General features: G+C 37.4%; 1 protein-coding gene across 1 annotated transcript in view; it reads right to left on the bottom strand.

Moving 5' to 3' along the window:
* The window catches only part of CUNH10orf67 (chromosome unknown C10orf67 homolog), a 118,424-nt gene that overhangs the window by 84,324 nt on the left and 10,648 nt on the right, over positions 1-23,452 (bottom strand). The window contains exons 4-6 of the mRNA XM_058572309.1: positions 21,895-21,969; positions 6,430-6,585; positions 149-299 (exon numbers count right to left, since the gene is read on the bottom strand). Coding sequence (XP_058428292.1) covers positions 149-299; positions 6,430-6,585; positions 21,895-21,969 — 382 coding nt within the window. The remainder of the gene's footprint in view (positions 1-148; positions 300-6,429; positions 6,586-21,894; positions 21,970-23,452) is intronic.

Below are 23,452 nucleotides of genomic sequence, written 5' to 3'. Positions count from 1 at the left end.
AGCCTGGAGTCCTATCTCAAAGCAAAAGCAAAGATGACTATCAAGTTGATCTTTTAAATGAAAATAACCAAACGAACGTTATGTGTGGGAAGAACAAACTTATCTACGAAGTGCCCAATTTTTCTCACACATGATTCCAAAAGGTTACCTAGTACTGAATTTTCTTTGATATTGAGTCGAATTTCTTCTTCCAGATCTGCAATCACTTGAAGCAGTCTCTCATTCTCCTGTTTGTACTCTGTGGAGTTTTCCTTTTCAAAGGTTTGTCTTGGAGAGCTGGTCTCTTTGGCAAAGAGGTCCTGAAAGATAGGGAATTCCATATTTCTAAGCAGGGAGCCGAGGATTTAAATATGCAACACGGGGACAATACTGATACAGAAGAGCTATCATATAATTTTCTGAATTCTATTACACACTTATAATATGAATAGTAAAAAGGAAGGAGACTAAATAGAGCTTGCTGGAAGAAAGGCTGCAGTACATTCTGTACAAAGCCCACAACACATGGGGACATTTTATTGACAGGAATAATGCATATCATACTGTTTGTATGCCCTCATCATTCAGGTCAATTCACTATGGAGGCTGTGTCCGGGGAGGCAGCTGGGGCCCCTCCACCCACACTTCCCTCTGTGTGTCTGAAGTGCTGTCCGCCCGTAACTAGGCAGGCTGGGGAGACCGCGGACGGGCAGCGCCAGGGGGTGGCAAAGTGCAAGGCTAAGGAGGGGGGCTTGTTGCCTTTGTGGCATTTCCCAGTGTCAGCGCTGCCAGTGTCTTGAGGAGCACATCACATGTCAAAGTGGTGACGTTTTCAGGCTGGGAGCCGCATGGAGCCCATCAGGCGCACGGATATCCACGCAGTTGGTTTTCTGCTTGGTGGAGGAGCCACCCAGAGGCAATTCATATTCTGAACATTAACATGGCTTTGCATGCCTGTCACCCGGGGACTGTGCAGGCGTTTAATGCTATTGAAGACTTCGGTTTAAATCTCTATGCAAACAGTGATTACCTTGTAAGAAGGTTTCAGGATAACTTACAACAAAAGACTTTAAAGTTATAGTTTTAGTAAAGCAAACTCATTTACATTTTTATTATGTGCGTCTTTTGTTTAAATCTTGCCATGTCCATTATGGGAGAGGCTTTTTCTTACGCAACAGAAGCTTATTGGGACAGCCACTCTTTTTTTCTCCTCTTCTTCTTGTCTGGTTCAAAGCTATTGAAAACATCTGAATATGCTCCCTTATGGTTGTCTAGATTTTACCACCACACATTAAAAAAAAAAAATAAGATGTAATGGATTGGGGAGGCTGAAGCAGAATTTAATACTTCATCGTGGCAAAATATTGAATCAGTTACATAATCTCAAAATATTAAACTCATGTTATTATGCTAAAAGAGAAAGAAAAGTCTTCAGGCTTTACTTCAAAATTACTAGAGTCTTCAAATAATTTTGAATTTTAAAGTAATCTACAGGTGAATTTCAACCCTTTTACAAAATTAATTCCTTTTACAAAATTAATAATAATAAAATATCTTCTCAAAACCAAAATATTTCTTCTAATATACTGGTTTCCTTTTGGAACTGGACTCTTATTTAACTTTAGAGATATCAGGAAGTAAATTACTTAAATGTTTTCCCCTGTATCATAATGGTTCAAAAGAACAAGAAATGATTGAAATGTTTTGTAACACATTAATAAACCTTTTAAAAAACCCAGCTTACTAAGTTATGTTCTTACATACCAGAGTTAGTAGGATTTAAAATATTCTGAGTTTTGTATTAAGCTCAATTACAAATATTCAAGGTTTTGATTTACTATTTAACTTATTTGAGCCCAATTCATGCTTTACTAATAAATATTATCAAGTCTAGTAGGTAGTTAATAAACAACTTGGTGTTCTTAGTAAAGGAAGAACCCTCCCCAAATAATAAAAGCTAAAGCAAGAATCCCAATCATTAACTTCTTGTCTCACACAGCTCAACTTGAGACCATCACAGAATGTATGTATAGACTAAAAGGATTTTTAAAAAACAAACAGTACTGGCTTAATAGAGTTAAACATACATTTCCCAATAATGGTGGATTATGAAGCTCTCCAGTGGACAAGCATCCATTATAATAAACTAAAGGAAAACTATTTGAAAAAATCAAGATAAATTGTAAAATGCACAGCTAGTGCAACTAACACCTAAATCTGTTATCTAGGAATCTCTCTGTATGAAAGCAAGACCCAAGGAAAACACATTAAATTCAAGGGGTTTTCCTCCACCTATCAGTGTTCAACCACCCTCTTTTTTTGATGAGGGTAACCTTTAGCTCTGTCCCCACCATCTGTCCGCTGTAGGAACTGCAAGTCATTAACTATTCAGCCGCCCACAGCAATGAGGACACTCATTAGCAAAATGAACAAAGGGATAGTTCTGGGCTGCTATGGTTCTCTGTTACACTCTTGAGTGGCAGGTTTTGTGGTGATGTTTCTTCTGCCATCTGCCCACATCACCAATTTTGGTTTGCTTAAACCACAAGACTCCTTTTAAAGTAAACTGCATTAATAAAACAAGGTTAAGATGGATTGTGATCCTTAAAAGGTGGTTGATTGGGTGTAGCTATTTTTAAGTCACATTATACTCTAAGAGAAACTGTGGGTAATCCAGGATCCTTCAGGAGTTTTAAATGTATTAAGAAACTTGCCATTCTCAAGTTTTTACTATCATACTATGAAAACTAGGACTTCAGGAAAGTGCATACATTATTTCTCTTGTGAATATTCACAAAATAGACGGAATCCTGGTTTCCAATTTTCAGAATCCCAAACTGAATCTTGAAAGAATCATTTCTAAAAAGAGTTGAAAAAAAAAAAATTGAGAACCTTCCTAGCTAGGGAGTGGTCTGCTGAACAGTAGCCCCAGTAGCACCTGAGAACTTTTTGGAAATACAGACTCTCAGGCTCCAGCCCAGCTCTGCTATGTCAGAGTCTGTATCTTAACAACATCTTCAGTGATTCATATGAACAGTAGAGTCTGGGAAGTCCTGGTTCAGAGCACTTTATGTGCCTTCTCAGCAGTTTCCCTTCTGTGATATTGGCATCTCAATTCTTCAGGCTCCATGTACAATACTTGGACATCTCAATTTGATGTTAGGGGAGGAGTAGGGTTCTAATGTATGCCCATGCCTCATGACAGTCACGGAGATGAGCAGGTGCTTCCTCAATGAGTGACAACCAGGAAAGTGGCACACTGGGGCTGCGCAGCCCTGCAGAGCTGCTGGTCTTGATTGACAGCTCTGTTTCAAAGTTGTCAGCAACTAGCAGACATGTTCACCAAGGAAGGGAGGGTGTGTGATGGCTCATCGGTATTTGGGTAAGAAAGAAAAATGACAAGACTGTTCAACGCAGCAACTCTGATTGAAATTAAAACACACGTGCACACATACACATGCATACACATACTCTGACAGGCTAACTTCCTCCATAAGTTCTCCAGGGGACTGATTAGTCATGAGACGGCATGGTAACCTACAGCAGTATGTAGCAAGGTCACATGGGTTTTTCCATATATTAAAAATTATAAAATGCTTTTCCCGAATGAAGTTGCTCTCAGAAAAAATTCTGTGTCAAGGATTTTCTCACCTGGAAATGAGGGTTCTATAACTTGAAGAGCTTCCTTTTCTTATTTCCATTTTGTTTATAATAGAATTTAAACTGTTTTTAAAAATTTTTTTTGTACCAGGTATTGAACTCCAAAGGGCTTAAACACTGAACCACATCTTGTTTTTTTTTTTTCTTTTTCTTTTGTTTTGTTTTTTTGAGACAGGGTCTTGCTAAATTGCTTAGGGCCTCACAAAGTTGTTGAGGTAAACTAGCTGTTTATTAAACTTATCCTTTCCTATTACAGTTTCATCACATGTCTCTCAGAAATATTAACTATAAATTACCTATTAACTGTACAACTACTTATGTAATTTATTAGTAAGAACAAACTAGGTAATTCTAGATAATCAAATAAAGCTTGCTTATTTCAGGTCTTTTCAAGTTATTTCCAGTGCTGCTTTGAAAATTTTAATTGTTCCTCCAAATTCTGTGTTCCAAATTGAATTGCACATTAGATTTGGATGGAGTCTCAGGGGGATTTTTATACCACTAGAGGGGGCAGTTGTATAAGATGAAATTTCAAATATGGAAGATACATCATGTAGAATTTAAGTGGCAAGGAATCTGAGGAAAGTTTGTTCTTAGATTTTAAAAGGTATTGTCCGTATATTCATTTGCTACAAATTCTGATGTATTTTTGTGGCCTTCAGGTCTGGGTTCTTGAAATGCGCACTGGTGTGCTTTGAATTGCCCAGGGTCAGGAGACAGGGCCACACATTTTGTTGAAAGTGATCTATAACCTGACTAATTGGAATTACCCCAACATCCACAAATCTTAGAATGTTTACAAAAATCCGGTGTGGACTCTTTGGGGGCAAATTATTGTAGAATACCAAGGTTTCCTGGATGCCATTGTGATCCACAGGACAGACTGATTGCACCTGAGTGGGTGCAGGATCCTACATGCTGTTCCTATGGAGCCACTGTCCATCCTCATTCTTACCCCAGAACATCTAGACAGACCAGATAACCTGTTGAAGACAGCATTTAAAGTTGTAAAGATTTCCAGAGTGTAAGGGACTCTCTTACAGAATTGAGAGATTCTCAATGTCCAGAGGCCTATTGTTCAATACATTTTATAGAACAAAAGCCAGATGCTTATAAGGGTGTCTGTATTTCCCCATACTAACCAGAACTTAGTTTTTAATCTTTCTTTAAAGAAAATACTGAATACTATTTGCATTCAGTATTGCAGGAACCCTACCTTAACTCCACCTTAGCTAGGTAGGTATCACCTTGTGTTTCACACATGGGAAACAACCAGAATTGCCTTGCCACAGCTAAACTTGATATCTTTGCTCAAGGCAGAATTAAAAGTTATTATAGTTTTTAGTCTTTTTCGTTAAATTATTTTTTCCAAAAAATAAGAGTAGATGTAGGCTGATGCAAAGGTCAAAGAAAAATAAATGCAGAAATTGGATGTTCTGCTTACTCCTAGGCAAGCAGGCAAGATGCTTCCTCATCTGCAAACTGAGCTGTGAGAATGAAATACCATTAATAAAATATCTGGGACCTGCTATAGGTTGAGCTTCCTTGATCTGAAAATCTGAAATCTGAAACGCTACAACTCTGAAAAATTTGAGCACCAACATGATGCCAAAGTGGAAAATTATATACTATGGAGCTTTGTTTCATGCACAAAATTATTTTTAAATATTGTAGAAAATTACCTTCAGGCTATGTGTATGAGGTATATATGAAACATATAGTTCTATCCTCAAGATGTATATACAAATATTTCAAAATCCAAAAAGTCTGAAATCAGAAATACCTCCGGTCCCAAGCATTTTGGATAAGGGAGACTCAGTCTGTAGTTTGGCATTCAGTATATTTTTATTTCCCCAGGGTTCTGAAATTTCTGCTGGACTCTCCCAATCAAACAATTGTTAGCTTCTTGCTCTTACAACCTAATAATAAATTCTTCTCTGACTCTGGGTTATGGCTGGACCTGAGATAGCTGATACCTCAGGGCTGACAGGAAATGGAGAACTTGTTGTTAGGGTCACACTTTCCAAAGCCCTTAACAATTCTCCTTTTGGACAGGAATTCAGGATCTCCTTTCTGCTTTCTTACTGTTTACATTTTGGTTCCTGATCAGTACTTTGTCTAAGCAATAAAGCAGCTCCAAAGTCCCATTGAGACAGGGAAAACTGGAAGAGAGGGAAATATATGAACTTTTCCTTCTTTTTTTTTTTAAGAGAGAGAGAGAGAGAGTTTTAATATTTATTTTTTAGTTTTTCGGCGGACACAACATCTTTGTTTGTATGTGGTGCTGAGAATCGAACCCAGGCCGCACGCATGCCAGGCGAGCGCGCTACCACTTGAGCCACATCCCCAGCCCTGAACTTTTCCTTCTTAATATTTTTTATTTAAAGGTCATTCTGTTCCAACTTGGCTTCCTGGAAGCCTCTGACTTTGGAAGCTTAGCATTGTGTCTTTCCAACTATCTTGACTGCAAAAAAGGGTGGAAGTTTCCAAATTTCCACAGAAACCCATCGTATGCTCTTCTAGAGTGAAAACATTTTTGCAATCAGAGAATCTATGATATTATTTATATTTTCATTGTAAATAAAAAATTGAGAACAAGTATATCACTCCTGTTTATAATTATGTGTTTTCTAGGATATGCCATTAAGCAATAAAGTGCTGAACTAGCTTATATTATAGAGAGATGTCCAAGATACATCCATTCAATTTCATTCATCCTTAACCTAAGCTTTTAGCAATCCATGACTTCATTTCCATGTATTAAAATTGATCTTTATCTTGAAAACTTACAAGTTTTAGCAATCCAGCTTCTTCATAACGTTCTAGTTCTTCTTTCAATTCCCTAATAATTCGTTCTTTCTCTTTCAGCTTTTTTTTCAAAATATTCAGCTTGATATTTGTTGCATCTGGCAAAGCAGCCTTCTCTTCTTCAACATCAAAATATTTCTGGGAATAAAAAAAGGCACACTAAAAATCAGAAACTCAGCTAACACCACTGGAAACCATTTCTTGTTTTATTTTAGCTGTTATCTTGTGAAGTCATGTTATTTTAAAAATTTGAACACAATTTGTAGTAACTTTTTTTTTTACATTACAGCATATGCTAAAGAATCAGGCATTTTTCTATAAGACCCAAAGCATGATGTATTACTCTAACTTTATCAGCCATGCAAATAATAATAGTAAAGATAAAATGGCAGAATTGGAGCCCCTCCCCCCACACAGTGATATCCCCCTCAAAACAACAAGAATTTGGTAGCTATTCATCAACAAAAGTGCTTTGTGGGAGCTTTGTGACCTGGGTAGGATGTTGCACAGCCCTAATGAAGCCCAAGATGGAGAAGGGCTGTTCTGATAAGACAGGCCTATATCCAGATGGCAGGTTCACCAACCATGATTCTAGCAACTGACCCAGAAATGGCTTCATCCCTCTATGGACTTGGATACAACCTGTTTGGCCTTGGTCCTACCACCAGATCCATATGTCAAGGGACTTCAAGGTTGTCATGCCTGTCAGTACCTCTGACAGGTCTACTGGACTCAGTTATGGTCATGAACCCTCATTCATCATGAACATTGAGGAATGGCCCTGTAACTCAGCTAAAGCTTCTCTCACCTGTGGCTTGAGAGAAGACTCCCTTTCTCAGGGACCCACCAGCAGTCATGTGATCCATGGCCTTGGAGTTAGGCCATTGACTTCAGTACCATATCAAATTCTGCAGTGCCCAGTAATTTAGCCCCTTTTAGCTGCCATCTGACAGCAACAGTCTCTCCTACCCAGGGAGGAAAGGCTCATAGGTCTCAATCCCATTGGCTCTGCAATCCAGCTCCTTCTCAGTCGAGAACCAGATCTGTCCATCCAGAGATTTTTTTTTTCAGACAGAAGTTTAGACCTCCTATCCAAATAGAAGACATACCATACATGCTGCCTGAGGCAGGTTCACTGATCTCAGTGCACTTGCATATTCTTTTTTTTAAGATTTTATTTATTTATTTTTTAATTTTAAGTTGTTATATATGACAGCAGAATGCATTACAATTCATATTACACATATAGAGCACATTTTTCTGAATCAACCCCGTGACCTAGCTCCAGACCCACTCAGCCATGGTCGGGAGGCAGTCCTGCCTCCATAAGAACCTGGCAGAAGGCAAGTTCACCTCTGTCCATGGTGCAGGTCTGCAGCCCTCAGTCTCAACTATGGACCATGAAACATCCTTGAAATTCAGCTGTAGCTCCTTTCAACTGTAGTCCAGGACCAGTCCTACCCAATCAGGAATCCATCCAATGACCCAGCAGGAGCCCTTCCAGGGACTTGAAGAGAGACACACTCATCTATATACCTGGTAACAGACCTGTCATCTGTGGGACCAACCACAGAACCTAAAACAAACCCTTCATGTAGCACTACCCAACTGATCAAGGTCCTAGAGGCAGTCAAGTATTCTGAGGGACTAGGAAGAGTCCAAGTCTTCTCAAGTCCCTGGTAATAAGCCAGCCAACCATGAACCCTACTGAGGACCCAACAGCAGCCACATGACCTAACTGAAATTCCAGAGGTAATTCCATCACCTTAGGGACTCAAAAGAGAAAGTATTTACCTGCCAAAAACAGTCTATAAAGATCAGAAACACCCATACCAACATAAGGATACATAGATAATAAAGAATCAGATAAACACGACACTACCAACTAATAAAACTCCCTTCACTAAACCTAAAGAAATGGAGATCTACAAATTGCCTGGCAAAGGATCCAAAGTTATCATCTTGAAGAAGATGAATTACACAGAAGACAACACAGACAAATAAAACGAGGAAAATAAATGCATGAGCAAAATCAGAAGTCTAATAAAGAAAGAATCAAAAGAACTAAATAGAAATTCTGAAAACTACAATAACTGAACTTAAAATTACAACAGAGCTTCAACAGCAAGTTCAATCATGCAGGGGGGAAAAAGAATGAAACTGAAGACAGGTTATTTGAAATTAACCAATTATAGAAAAAAACAATGAAAAGAATGAAAAAGAGAGAAGAAAGCAGAAAGGACCTTTGGAACAGTGTGGAGTGAATGCAAATATGAAGTATCAAAGTCTCAGAAGGAGAAAAGAGAAAAGTGCAGAAAGTTTCTTAAGAGAAACAATGGCTGAAAACTTCCCTAAATCATGAGAGCTTATGATAAGAACATCCAGATTCCTGAAGCTCAAAGAATTCCAAGAAAGATCAGCACAAATAAGAATATTCTGAATCCCTATAATCAAATTCTCAAAGTCAAAGCCAAAGAGAAAATTCTAAAAGCAGCTACGGAAAACAGATATGTCACATATAAGAGAGCTTTTATAAGGTTACTAGCGTATTTCTCAGCAGAAATGCAGCCCATGAGAGAGTGGGATGATATATTTGAAGAGCTGGAAAAAAATCAAAAGCCAACCAGGAATACTATATCCAGCAATGATGCTGTCCTTCAAAATAAAGAAGAGATAAAAAAATATTACCAGACAAGCAAAAGTTGAAGGAATTCATCACAACAAGACCTGCCTTAAAAGAATGTAAAGGAAATTCTATGAGTGGAAACTAAAGGGTGCTAAGCAACAACATGAAAACTTATAAAAGTGTAAAACCCACTGGTAAAGATAAATAGATGGTCAAATTCAGAATACTGATATTGCAATGGTAGTATATAAATCACTTTTAACTCTAGACAACAAAGTAACAAAAAAAATAACTTAGGCCACAAGTTGTTAATAAACACATAAGAAGATGGGCCAAAAGTAAAAGTGTGAAACTTGTGTGATTGAAATTAAATTTTTAGGAGTTTAGAAGAGAATCTTATAACTGTAAGATGTTTTATATACTATCCATGTTTTATATACTAACCACGAAGAAAACATCTCTGGTAGATACACAAAACACAAACACACAAAAAATCAAAGCATACCACTGCCCTCCCCACCGCCCCCCCCAAAAAAAAAACAGAAGGGAAAACAGTGAGAAAAAAAGAAACAAAGGAACCACAAAAGAGAATAATTAATAAAATGGCAATACTGAGTCCTTACCTACCAACAATTAGTTTCAATGTAAATGCATTAAATTCTCCAGTCAAAGAGAGGGACTAAACAGATTAAACAAAACAACAGAATACAATGGTGTGTTACCTAAAGGTGAGTCACTTTAGTTTTAAGGACACACACAGGCTGAAAGAAAGCAAAAGAATGGAAAAGATACTCTATGAAAATGGTAACCAGCAGAGAATAAGGGTAGCTAAACTCATATCAGACAAACTAGCCTTTGAGCCAAGATTTATCCCAAGAGACAAAGAGAATCACTATATGATGATAAAGGAATCAATTCATTGGTAGGATATATCAACTGTAAATATATATGCATTCAGTATTGGAGCATCTAAATATATCAAACAAATATTAGCTTTGAACATAATAGATCTTAAGAAGAAAGAGCATATCATAATAGTAGGCAACTTCACTACTCCACTGTCAACAACAGATTGCTCAATCAGACATAAATTCAAGAAGGAAACTGCAGACTTGAATGGCAGGAGCAACAGCAATAAGGAATATTAGGTGAAAATTCCAGGGAGGTGACTAATAACTTGAGGTGTGTAGACTAAGGTGATTGCGAGTAGCTTGGCATTGCTAGTGGGCAAATTTTTAGCAAAGAAGCAGAAGGAGATAAAAGCTGGGAGGTACAGGGGCTTTTTGTGTGATGCCAAGGGGTTTGGGGTTCATTCTACAGCTATGTGGGAAACCATGAAGGTTCTTAAACAGTGGCAGAATGTGATCAGACTTGTGTGTGGAAAAACGACTCAGATGACTGGATAAGTGGCTGAGTGTATGAAGACCTGAAAGAATAAGAAAGCAAAAGCCACAGGCCAGGCAGGCAGTGCTGACTACTGGGACATCAGAGATAAGATAATGGAAAATGGATTTAGGTAAAACTGAATGGCTTACTGAATATGAAGAGTGAATTTGTGTTCTATTTTTTCTATTGTTGCATATCAACTTTGCCACAAACATAGTGACTTAAAATACACACACACACACACACACACACACACACATATACGCACTTATTATCTTCTTAGTTTTTATAGGTCAGTAACTCATGCCCACCTAAACTAGATCCTCTGCAAAGGTCTTGCAAGGCTTCAATGAAGATGTGGTTCCAGGCTGTGGTCTCATCTGAGGTTCAATTGGTAAAGGAACTTCTTCCAAATTCACTTAGGTTGTTGGAAGAATCCACTTCCTTTTAGCTGTAAGATCAAGAGCTTCAGGTTCTTGATCATCAGCCAGAGGCTGCCTTTAGTTCTATACCACATGGGGTTCCCCAGCATGCCCTCTTGCTTTCTCCAAGCCCACAAAGGAGAGAGAGACTCAAGCCAGACAGGAACTACACATAAACTCAGGCAGCCCATCACTTTTGCAATATTCTATTGCTTGGAAGTAAGTTTTCATCCTGTTCACATTCAAGGAGACAGGAGAGGTGGACATATGGGGGTGTGAACACCAGGATGGGGATGGTGGCAGCCCTTTGAAGAGTGTGTTGGGCACAAAGAACAGACTGTGCAGGTTTCCAGCTGGGGAGGATAGGGTGTGGGTGGGGTTATAATGCTTCCAAGTGAGACTACGTGAGAGAAAGGGCAGAGTTAAGGGAGAAGATCTTTGAGTCACGATGAGTTTGGGCCAATGATGAATTTGGCATGACATATTTTATCATCTTATTTCAGAGACTTTAACTTTTTGCAGTATCATCTGTTTTCTTTCTCACTCTCTTTTCAACCTGAAGCCTCATTTGGGCCATTAAGATTGATCCAAGGAAGTGAATTCTTAACCATCTGGGGCCAAGCATGCCCATCCATTTCATAAGAAGAGTTCAGAAAATTTAATCCCTGCTAAACACCGGGATGTTAGTATTCCATTGCATATTTGGACTTTTTGCTTTTAAACTTAAGTAGCAATGATTTAGCACCAAGACAACATTTACTGTTAAAATTTTAAATGGATGACTGAAACGTTTGTGTTCTCATTAGGAAAGGTTTTTCATCAGTGAATCCACAAGAGGCAGAAGAAAATAAGCAACAAATTGAGAGTTCTATTACAAGAATAATTATTTTCGCACTTCAAAGACTTTTAAAAACAATTTCAACATTTCAACACACACATTTTTAACAGGACAATTTTGAAACTGATTCAGGTAACTCTGCATTGAATATTCATCTATATTTAAGAATGTAAAGAAAAGGACAAATAAGAAATACTTTCCTTGAAATAAATACTAGTAATAAAGAAGCTATAGTCCCTACAAAAAATAAATAAACAAAACAAAACAAAAAAACTGGAATTGCTCATAACAAAGTTACCAAAGAAGAGGTATGATTATTTGATGATGTAAATGTCATATGAAAGTATTTGAAGTTAACTTACAACTATTTCCCCTTCTTCCAAAAACTGAAAGGAAGTCTTTGTAGCAAGTAGAAAATTTTGTACAAAGACATTCTCTGATTTAATGATACAAATTGACATCTGTTGTTTTTCAACATCACACATTTTTGAAAGATCAAATATAATGATCAAACTTTTGTAACTACATTTTCTGTCTTATAGCCATAGTTCTTATAGCAATAGTTCTTGTAGCAATATTTTCTTTCTCTGCTAACAATTTATATTAGGACAATGAATTCAACATTTGCATTTGTACACATTTATGTTTTTATGTTGTTTCATTTGCGTTAATAAAATCTGTGATTGAAATAGAGTATCTAGGTTACTATTTTCTAAAAAAATCTATGAATCTTGAATACTTAAAAATTAAATGTTATTGTTCATAGCATATTGTCTTATGAGAAACAAAGACTGGGAGTGCATGTCTATAGTCCCAGCTACATGGGAGGCTGAGGTAGGAGGATAATTTGAGCCCAGGGGTTCTAGGCCAGCGTAGGCAACATGGCAAGACCTGTCTCAGAAGACAAACACAGCTAGAGATTCAGACAGCCTTCTCTTGCTTCCTCATGGCCTGTAACCAGAAAAAGGAGGACTAACTTGATTTTGCTGCCAGGGTTTGAGTTTCCTTAAGGTTATTAGGAAGACACTGAAATAAATAAGTTTGGTTATGTATTTATCCCATTTAAGAGGACTAGCCAGATGAGGTTTTAAGAAGGCCAGAAGGATGCTGAGAACTCTGGAATTCTCTTCATATAAGGAACAATTAAGGAATTGGCGGCTTATCCAGCAAAGGAGAAGACACAGGAGCAGCAAGAGTTTTCTGCAAATATCTGCCTGATAACGTGGGAAGAGAGGTGTCAGTCACCATTTTTACCAAATGCCAGTTGTAGTTGCACCAAAAAAGAAAGGCATGGAGATTGAAACTTAGACTGAAAAATTGCATTCTTTTGGTAATCTGTCCGAATAATGCTCTTATCTTTTGTGTCTTTCTGCAAAAAATAGTAAATATAATGATGTATGGGGAACACTCTGCACTCTACCTGGGTCATAGTAAAATAATTCAATATATGATGACTGCATTTATTATCACTTATTATCTGCTAAGAGAAGAGCAGCAAGTTTACCGAAGTGTCACCAGCATCACCTAATGTAAAAGAACAACTGAAGTCACAAGCTTTTGTTAGGTTCCAACAGTGCACGGCCATACAAAACAGAGGACAGTGTTTCTCTCAAATTCTCCCTACATCTCTGAATTCTTTTTGTCAATTTCGTATCTATCCATCTCCTTCTCTTCTAAACTTACCCCAACAGAGTTCCATGAAGGCCCTTTGGCTATTCTGGATTTTTCTCACAGAAAAAAGAAAAACAAGGTAAAACAATACACACTAAGAAGGCAATGACTTCATTCATGAGCTCTCTGAGGAGCATTTGGTAAAGGTAAGGGTTGTTCTTTGATTCTTTAATTTAAGGGGATAAAATTCTGATGGATCAGACCCTTCAGTTTTCTTTCTTTTTTTTTAATTAATTGATTTTATTTTTAAATACATGACAGCGGAATGCATTATAATTCTTATTACATGTATACAGTACAATTTTTCATATCTCTGTTTGTATATAAAGTATGTTAACACCAATTCATATCTTCATATATGTAACTTGGATAATAATGTCCATGACATTTAACTATCACCCCCTGCCCCCTCCTTTTCCCTACCACCCCCAGACCCTTCAGTTTTCTAAAGCCACAGGCCTCTCCTCTTGTCTAGAAGCTATATTCATCACACAGAGTGTGAGGCTAGTTACTGGCTTTCCTGATGTACCAGTGTCAAAGATATCAGCAAACAAGGGTGCACGCCCACCTCGATTCTGCTCCCTCCTTAGGAGGATGCATTAGTCTCTTCCACTTAAAAGCAAGAAAATACCTACAAGTGGACCCTGATAGGTGAAAGTTTCCTTTTGCAGTTATGAAAATGTTCTAAAATTAGATTATGGTGATTGTTGCACAATTCTGTAAACATACTATAAACCATTAAGTTGTACACTTTTAGTGGGTGGATTTTATGCTATATAAAATATATTTCAATGAAGCACTAAGAATTCAATGGTTTCAATACACACTAATGATAGACTTTAAAAATATGGCAGAAAATATTACATTTCTAAAGCTATAAAATATAATGCTTAGAAATAACTTAGTTGTGTGAAAAATGCAGACAACCTACATAAATAAAACTCTGAAACTTTATTAAAATACATAAAACAACACATAAATAAATTGAGAAGAATTCAAGATAATATTCTTGGTTAGGAAAATTGAACATTATACATGATATTTTTTATTTCTTCCTAAATTTATGAATAAATTTCTAAACAATTGAATTTCAATAAAAGTACAAGAAAGCTTTTTTTGAAGTGGAAATAAACAAAATTACTTGAAGGTTAATCTGAAAGAATAAAAAAGTAAAGATATTTAATAAAAGAAGACCTAAATTCACTAGATATTAAACATTTGGGGCTGAGTGTGTACCTCAGATCAAGTATAAGATCCCAAGTTCAATTGAAAAAAAGTAAAAGTTCTAATGCTAAAAATATTTAATACAAAAATCAATATACAGTCGCAATACAGCATAAATAGTCTTAATATATAGCCACAAAAGAGCTAGATAGCCATAAAATGTATCTTAGGGTTATATGATGAGAGAAACATCACAAATCAATAGAAAAGGAAGATATTCAGTGAATGATACCCCAACAATTATTTATAAGGTTAAAAGTTAGTGATGGTATTCCTGACTTTCACTCTTCTATTCTTTTTCTGGGGAGTGGCGTGGGGTGGAGGTGGGAATTAGGTTTCATTTCTTTTCTTTCTTTCTTTTTTTTTTGGGGGGGGGAACTGGGGATTGAACCCAGGACTTCATACATGTGAGGTGAGTGCTCTACCACTGAGCTACATCCCAGCTCACTCACTAGTCTTTGTATAAGTGCCTAAATTAAATCCTATCTGTTTGAAATACCTAGAGAAGTTTGTTTCATCTGAATATTAGCTAATTTATTTCCAAAACAAAAAAATATCTAAGATATATTTTTGAAAAAGTATGCTTGTCTCTAACACACAAAATTGCCTCTAATATCACATGAAAGTGTTTAAAAGTTAAACAGATTTAGAAAGTTACTCTAAGCCTGAAAAAAAAAACCTGTATCTTTTTTGGTCTCCAGAGGGCAGCATGGAGTCACTTACCTTCTCTCTGCCAAAAATGTACACCTCCCATTTTCAACTCTTTTGTTCTTTCTTATGACTAAGCCTGAACAAACCCGGGTGGCCAGGATTAGGAAGGCTTTATGAGGTCATGCAAGGATTAGGAAGGCTTTGTGAGGTCATGCATCAAAGTTATGCCAAAAAAAACCCAAAAAAACAAAGATTCAAATAATGACTTTTTAATTTAATTTAATTTAATTTTTTATACTAGGTATGGAACCCAAGAGAGTGCTCTACCACTAAGCTACACCCCCAGCCCTCCCCCCTTTTTTTTAATTGGGGAATGAACCCAGAGGAGTTTTACCACTGAGCTACATTCCCAGCTCTTCTATATTTTTATTTTGAGACAAGGTCTCACTAAATTGCTTAAGACCTCACTATGTTGCTGAAGCTCTCCAGGAGCTTGGGATCCTCCTGCCTCATCCTCCCAAGTTGCTCAAATTACAGGCATGTGCCACCATGCCCAGCCTCATTACCAGTCCTTTTTATTTTTAATTTTAAGATGGGGACTCAATAAGTTGCCCAGGCTGGCCTCAAACTTGTGATCCTCCTGCTTGAGTCTCCTGAGTGGCTGGAATCACAGATGTGCACCACCAAGCTGGCTCAAATAATGACTTTTCTTTAATTTAAGGTGAACAAACATTTAATCAGATAAGGCAACTAACCACAATTAATCTACTTCCAGTTAGGAATATTTAACTAGCCATTTATAAAAAAACTGATGAATATAAAGAATCTAATTATTTCAGAGCCTTCCACTCCTAGAAAGTAGAAATAGTATATATATATATATATATATATATATATATATATATATATATATATGGAGAGAGAGAGAGAGAGATACTGATTATTCAGACATATTTTTGAACATTTCAAAAACATTAGAAATATGCTAGTGTTCCAGAAGTCATTAAAGACACCAAGGACTATAAATCAATAATTTAAAAAAAAAACTAAAAAAAAGCATGTTTTGTGTTGTTGTTATTGTTGTTTTAGATTTTAGAGTTATACATAAAACACTCAGACCAAAATTAAGTGAATTTAGAATCCCAGAGAAGTACACAGAATACTCAAGCTGGCCTTTACTTCTAAGGCATTGTTAAACCAGGTAAATCTGAGCTTTGATTTCCGACTCTTTTCAGGACACACAGGAGAGACAACTAGGTCCTCTTCAGAGTGCCAGTTCTAAATAATAGAATACCATCCCTTTAAAGGGGGCAGGTCCAGTCTTTCAGTGTAAGAATGAACCAGAGGTGACCATCTTGAACCTTGTACCCATGCCCAATACTCCACGCTGGAGTTGGTTCCTGCCTAGAAACTGGCTCTAGGTATAATAGGAGGATGGAAACCAAACAAAATTCTCCTAAGAATTTACAACCACAACGTGGCCCACACAGCTTCATGCCCAAATTCATACATCTGAGTGGTCTGAAAAATACCTCAAGCTGAGAATTAAGTTACAGTGGTCATAGATTCAGGAGTCTCACAGACGCAAACACAAATGTTCCCTGAAGAAACTTACCTGTATGTCAGGACTCAAAAAGAATTCTCACAGAAATATGAGCTCATGGTCAAAATATCATGAAACTCAAAGCAAATGACGCATGGTGAGAGTCAGCCCTTAGGAGACCCCCGAAAATGGGAGATATGGGAATTATGAAACACACAATATAAATCAACTATATTTAAATGTGGTAATACAAAAAAGGGGGGTTAAAAAGTTAATTTGCATTTTCAAACATGTCTATTTTTTTATGATGAATTTTTTTTTTTTTAAGACAGGTCTCACAAAGCTGATCTCAAACTCCTGGGTTCAAGAGATCCTCCTGCCTCTGCCTCTCAAATAGCTGGGATTATAGGAATGTCTCTCCAAATGCCAAGCTTCTGATGGAAAATTCTAAACATAAACCAAAATAGAGCAAAATGAAGAAAATAATAATAGTTTGCCATACACTTATCTACTCATTTGTGCTTAAGTATTTTTGAGAAAATCTTAGACATCGTGTCATTGAAACATATCAAGGTACATCTCTAAGACCTGGGGACTTTTTTTTTTTTTTTACATAATTCCAATGCCAGCATCACACCTAACAAATTTAACAAACAGTTTCTTAATATCATTTAATATACAACCCATAATAAATTTCCTCCAATTGTCTCAACCTCCTTTTCCCTTTTCTTTAAAGTCGGTTTGTTCAAATCGGGACCCTAACATGCTGCATCTGGTGAGCCATCTCTACTTAATCTAGAACAGAACTTCTTTCCTGTGTTCATCTTTCTCCTTGCCTCTTTTCCTTTCTTCTTTCTGTCTTCCTCCACTAAATATTAAAAACCTTTGTGTCTCAAGCACTGTTACTAGCTATTGCAGGGACTTTGATGAACAAAACCTGTATGGTGCTTAGTTTTATAGACTGCATCTTTGTCTCCGTTTTTCCAACATGTATTTAACACTTTATAGGACTCATCATTCTAAAGGACATTCAAGCTCCTCCCTTTCTCCCATTTAGAATTCAAGCACACGCACACCCCCATTATCTACAGAATAACTTTTAGAGACATAGCGGAGCACTCCGCTCCCAACTCCACCACTGGCTGGCCCTGTGACCTTGAACATCCTTCCTCCTGCTTAACATTGCCCTGACTTATTTTTCTCACCTATAAAGTGAAGATCTTGGAGCCTACTTTGAAGGCTTACTCCACAGGATAAAACCAGGCAAAAGAGACTTATACTTCATTTCTTGGCACCACATTTGGACAAAGCCAGCTCACTCAGGTTCTGCTCTAGATGCACAGATACAACTGGGCTCAACTTCAAATTAGCAAGAACACTAACTTAGAATATAAGGGTATGAGATGGTTCCTGTTATTCATAACACCACATCAGGAATTGAAGATTTGTAACCAAGGATCTGAATTGTTAATGGCTCATGGCTACCATATGGGGTAATGCCATATCTAGCAACACTGACCGTGTTCAGTTTTCAGACAAGGTCCCACTTTCCCTCTCACATGCTATTGCAAGTGGAAAGTTATTTTACCTAACCAGTTCTGCCTAACCAGCATCCTTCCTTCAGATAACAACCTCTCATTTTAATTTGGGTAACCCTTCTCCTTGATATCATCTCCTGGGATGGGTGTATGACTCTGAATCCCCTTGGGGAGGGGAACACAATATTCAGGGCAGGTCATTCAAAGTCAGTTTTGTGACTCTTGTAGGACCTAGGTGGAAAGAGATGCTCTAAGTTTGCAGAATCTTTTTGGAAATTAAATCATTAGAGTATAAGGCAGAAACAGGGATGGACAATTCCTTGATGGACATTATTTAAACCTCTAGACACAGATTTTCCTGAAGTCATTATGATCTCTACACCTTTCAGTTACATGAGCCAATAAAATCCCCTTTTTTAAAATTTATTTTTTAGTTGTAGTTGGTCACAATATCTTTATTTTATTTTTATGTGGTGCTGAGGATCAAACCCAGAGCCTTGCACGTGCTAGGTGAGCACTGTACCTACTGCTGAGCCACAACCCCAGCCCCTAAAATCCCCTTTTAACTAATGCCAGTGTGAGCTAGATTTCTATCACTTGCCACCCAAAATATTCTAATATACACTAAATGGCCTGCCTAGAATCCCCTTTGATTATATGATCACCTACCGAGTACTTAACATTAAACCCTGCACAAATATTATCACCTACGAAGTCTTCCCAACACACACCAGCAGAAAAAACTGCTCCTTTGGGATGTTCCCTAAGGCCTGGTATTTCTCTTTACCTCTGCACTTGCCAACCTATGATTTGTTAACAGTCATGTTCCCCTCCACTCATCCCCACCTCATCTCCCCAGTGCCAATGCCCAGCCTATCTCAGCTCACAGCATTCGTTCAGCAAGTGTTGGTCAAGCTGAAAATGAATATGTCTTTCTTAAACATACTAGAGCCTAATATTTCGTGCAGACTGTACTGTCCTTTATTTGTTATAATAACTATGTTTTTTGAAAACTATGTGTCTTAGGTCGAACCATATGAAATTATTAATATTTGACCTTCTTTGAGCTCCAAAAATGGCTTTTCATTAGGTTCAATATGATAAATATTGATATAATAAACATTATATATAATATAATATATATTTAATAGTATATAATATATAGTATAATAAATATCAACATAATAAATATTGATAATATATTTGAAATATATCAATGTGGTCAGTGGACAAAAGCAATAAGCCTGAATACTAAGGTAAGATAATAAAGGAGCAGAAAAAGACACTGACATGAAGGAACATCATGACTATGGGCAGGTGTTTTTTTTTTAACAAACAGATTTCACTAATAACAAGATCAATACATTTTACCTTTAGATTTTACGAGGTGAGTATTATTGCGATTCCCATTTAACAGCTGAGAAAACCAAGTCAGAGCAATTCAGTACTTTGTCTGAGGTCACACAGAAGTAAAGTAGCAGAGTCAGGATTCAAACCCAGGTAGTTTTACTCCAGTGTTCCTGCCCTAAATCATATCTGTGCCAACCCTTAACTATGATGTTGCTCTGCGCTAGTCAAAAAAATAAAAAACCAAAAAAACATTAAAAACAAATTTAACTAAAAAAATTATTGTTCTCTCTTGAAAAAAAAAGAAATTATTGTTGATGTGAGTGTAAAGATACTGTTCCAGCTATTTCACGTAGCAATACAAAACACAAACTGCTTATTAGGATGACAACTCTGAATCAGGGATTCAGGACAGGAACAGCAGGGATTGCTTGATCTCTGCTCCATAAAGTCATTTCAGGTGGAAAGATTCTAACTGGCTGGTGGCTGGAGCGATCTGAGGGTTTTACCACTCATATTTTTTTGATACCTGAACAGAGATGACTTAGAGGCTAGGTTCAGATGAGCCTGAAGATCCAGCACTTACAAGTCATCCCTTCCTTGAGCTTGGGCTTCTCTCAGTAGGGCAGCTGGATTCAGAGAGGGAGAATCCAGAGAGCAAATGTTTTGAGAATATCAGGATAAAACTGCAAGGCATCTCTGGACCCAGTCTTAGAAGTCATGCAACTTTATTTCCTCACATTCTTGCTTATAAGCAAGTCTCTAAGGCCAGCCTCAACTAAAGGGAAGGGAATTAGACCCCCACTTCTTGATGGGAGAGAAGCAAGGTGATGTTACAGAAGAGCAGGAGAGTGGGACCTCGTGTTGCAGCCACCTCTGGAGACAATGTGGCACAGAGTCACAAAGATTGGTGAAGGAGTTCTCCCATGAGTTCCTTTTAATTAGGAAGAACCACGTCTCTCTAGAGCCTCACAGCCTACTTATCTTCAGGTTCCATGGGTAAAGGACCTTGCCCATGCCCTTGCCATAGCTAAAAAGGAAGCTGGGAAGGAAAGTACATAGTATGTTGACTCCTGTAAGATTTGAAGTGCTTCTGTTAGTTAAAAAAAAAAAAGGTGTGGAGAGAAAGTGCAATTGGAGAAAATGACTGATGAGCAGACTCTATGAATGTTGGCCACAGGTACAGCTATCAGTCATTCATTCACTTAGCAATTATTACCTGATGGACAATTATGTACAAAGCAAAGTGCTAAAAGGCAGGGCCACATCAGTAATACAGACAATATTCCTGCCCTCATAAAGCTTACAGTCTGGAACAGAACAGAGACATTTAACAAGTAATTACATAATTAAGTGCAAATATGTTAATCGTTCTGAAAAGATATATACAATCAGTGGGCAATTACCTATAAATATAAAATATTTATTTATGGAAGCATATTGAAGTGAAAGATGAGATTATAGTTATAAATGCTAATAGAACCCCAAGGTCCTTAGTAAGTCTAAAAAATATGAAAGTTTGAATTTTCCCATTGTATAATAGAGTGAAGCACCATGTCTGGTAGATATAAGTGTCCCTGTCATTAGACAATCCATAGAGGATCAGAGACCATTTGCTGCCATTTACTACAGGTCCCATGAACTATTGCTTAGGCCTACCTGAAATTCATCCAAGTACATTTTTTTTTTTTTTTGGTACTAGGGATTGAACCAGGGGGAACTTAACCACTGAGCCACATCCTCAGCCCCTTTTTTATTTTTTTTTATTTTGGATAGGGTCTTGTTAAGTTGCTTAGGACTTACTAAGCTGGTGAGGCTGGCTTTGAACTCGCAATCCTCCTGCCTCAGCCTCCCGACTGCTGAGATTACAGGTGATCGCTACCACACTCTCCAATGGCACTATCCACCTGCATCTTTACCAGACACACTTCGGGTTACTCTAGCAACTTTCCCAGATATCCTAGATACAAGTTTGGAATTTTCCAGTTTCTGGAAGTGTATGTCTGTCATACTAAAGCGTTAGTTTGGTAAATTTAATGACAGTATGAACAATCTTGGGCCCAAACCCCCTGAGGTGATCTGAAAATTGGAGAAATGGGCCTTCAAAAGTAACAACACAGACTGGAGACTCAAGATGAGTCCACTCATTATAGGAATAGGAACTAAAGCCAGCTTTGCCCTTGACAACACCAAAAACCCACCTTATACATTCCTTTGATATCTGCAATGGCATCAGCTAACTGCTGGTTAAAGCATTTTCTCATGGTATCCTCATTCTGTAAATAAAAGAATACAGTTAGCACTACAATGTATATCCAAATATAACTCACACCTACTAAGGGGAGCTCATCATTAAAAGCCACCATCCAAATCATCACAGTCTCTTGAGATCTCCATTTTATACTTATTTCTCTCCCATTATAGCTATGATAACAAATTTAATTTTTACTTATATAAAATCCAGAACAATAGAGAGATCTTCTTATGAATAAAATACACAGATAATTTGAACACTTCATTTAATTTTACACATCAATTAAAGTCTTTTAGTGCTTTCCTTGTAAAAAATAGTAAAATCTACTTATGATTTGTATCTTCTTCTTTTTTTTTTATTTATTTATTTTTTTTATTTTATTTTTTTTTTTAATTTTTTATTGTGGGTTGTTCAAAACATTACAAATTTCTTGACATATCATATTCCACACTTTGATTCAAGTGGGTTATGAACTCCCACCTTCACCCCATACACAGATTGCAGATTCACATCAGTTACACATCCATTGATTTACAAATTGCCATACTAGTGTCTGTTGTGCTTCGCTGCCTTTCCCATCATCCACCCTCCCCCCTCCCCACCTCTCCCTTCCCCTCCCCTCCTCTCTCTCTACCCCCTCCACTGTATAACCCTGAGGGTCTCCTTCCATTACCGTGCAATTTCCCTTCTCTCTCCCTTTCCCTCCCACCTTTCATCCCTGTTTAATGTTAATCTTCTTCTCCTGTTCTTCGTCCCTACTCTGTTCTTAGTTACTTTCCTTATATCAAAGAAGACATTTGGCATTTGTTTTTTAGGGATTGGCTAGCTTCACTTAGCATAATCTGCTCTAATGCCATCCATTTCCCTGTAAATTCTATGATTTTGTCATTTTTTAATGCAGAGTAATACTCCATTGTGTATAAATGCCACATTTTTTTTATCCATTCGTCTATTGAAGGGCATCTAGGTTGGTTCCACAGTCTTGCTATTGTGAACTGTGCTGCTATGAACATCGATGTAGCAGTGTCCCTGTAGCATGCTCTTTTTAGGTCTTTAGGGAATAGACCAAGAAGGGGAATAGCTGGGTCAAATGGTGGCTCCATTCCCAGATTTCCAAGAAATCTCCATACTGCTTTCCAAATTGGCTGCACCAATCTGCAGTCCCATCAGCAATGTACAAGTGTACCCTTTTCCCCACATCCTCGCCAGCACTTGTTGTTGTTTGACTTCCTAATGGCTGCCAATCTTACTGGAGTGCGATGGTATCTTAGGGTGGTTTTGATTTGCATTTCTCTGACAGCTAGAGATGTTGAGCATTTTTTCATGTACTTGTTGATTGACTGTATGTCCTCCTCTGAGAAGTGTCTGTTCAGGTCCTTGGCCCATTTGTTGATTGGGTTGTTTGTTCTCTTATTGTCTAATTTTTTGAGTTCTTTGTATACTCTGGATATTAGGGCTCTATCTGAAGTGTGAGGAGTAAAGATTTGTTCCCAGGATGTAGGCTC

Source organism: Marmota monax, unplaced genomic scaffold (assembly GCF_021218885.2).
Source record: "Marmota monax isolate L192 unplaced genomic scaffold, Marmota_monax_Labrador192_F-V1.1 WCK01_AAM20220418_F8-fsc00098, whole genome shotgun sequence".
Taxonomy (NCBI): Eukaryota; Metazoa; Chordata; class Mammalia; order Rodentia; family Sciuridae; genus Marmota; species Marmota monax.
Note: the sequence above shows the minus strand (reverse complement) of the source record. Positions and strands in the feature narration are given on the sequence as shown.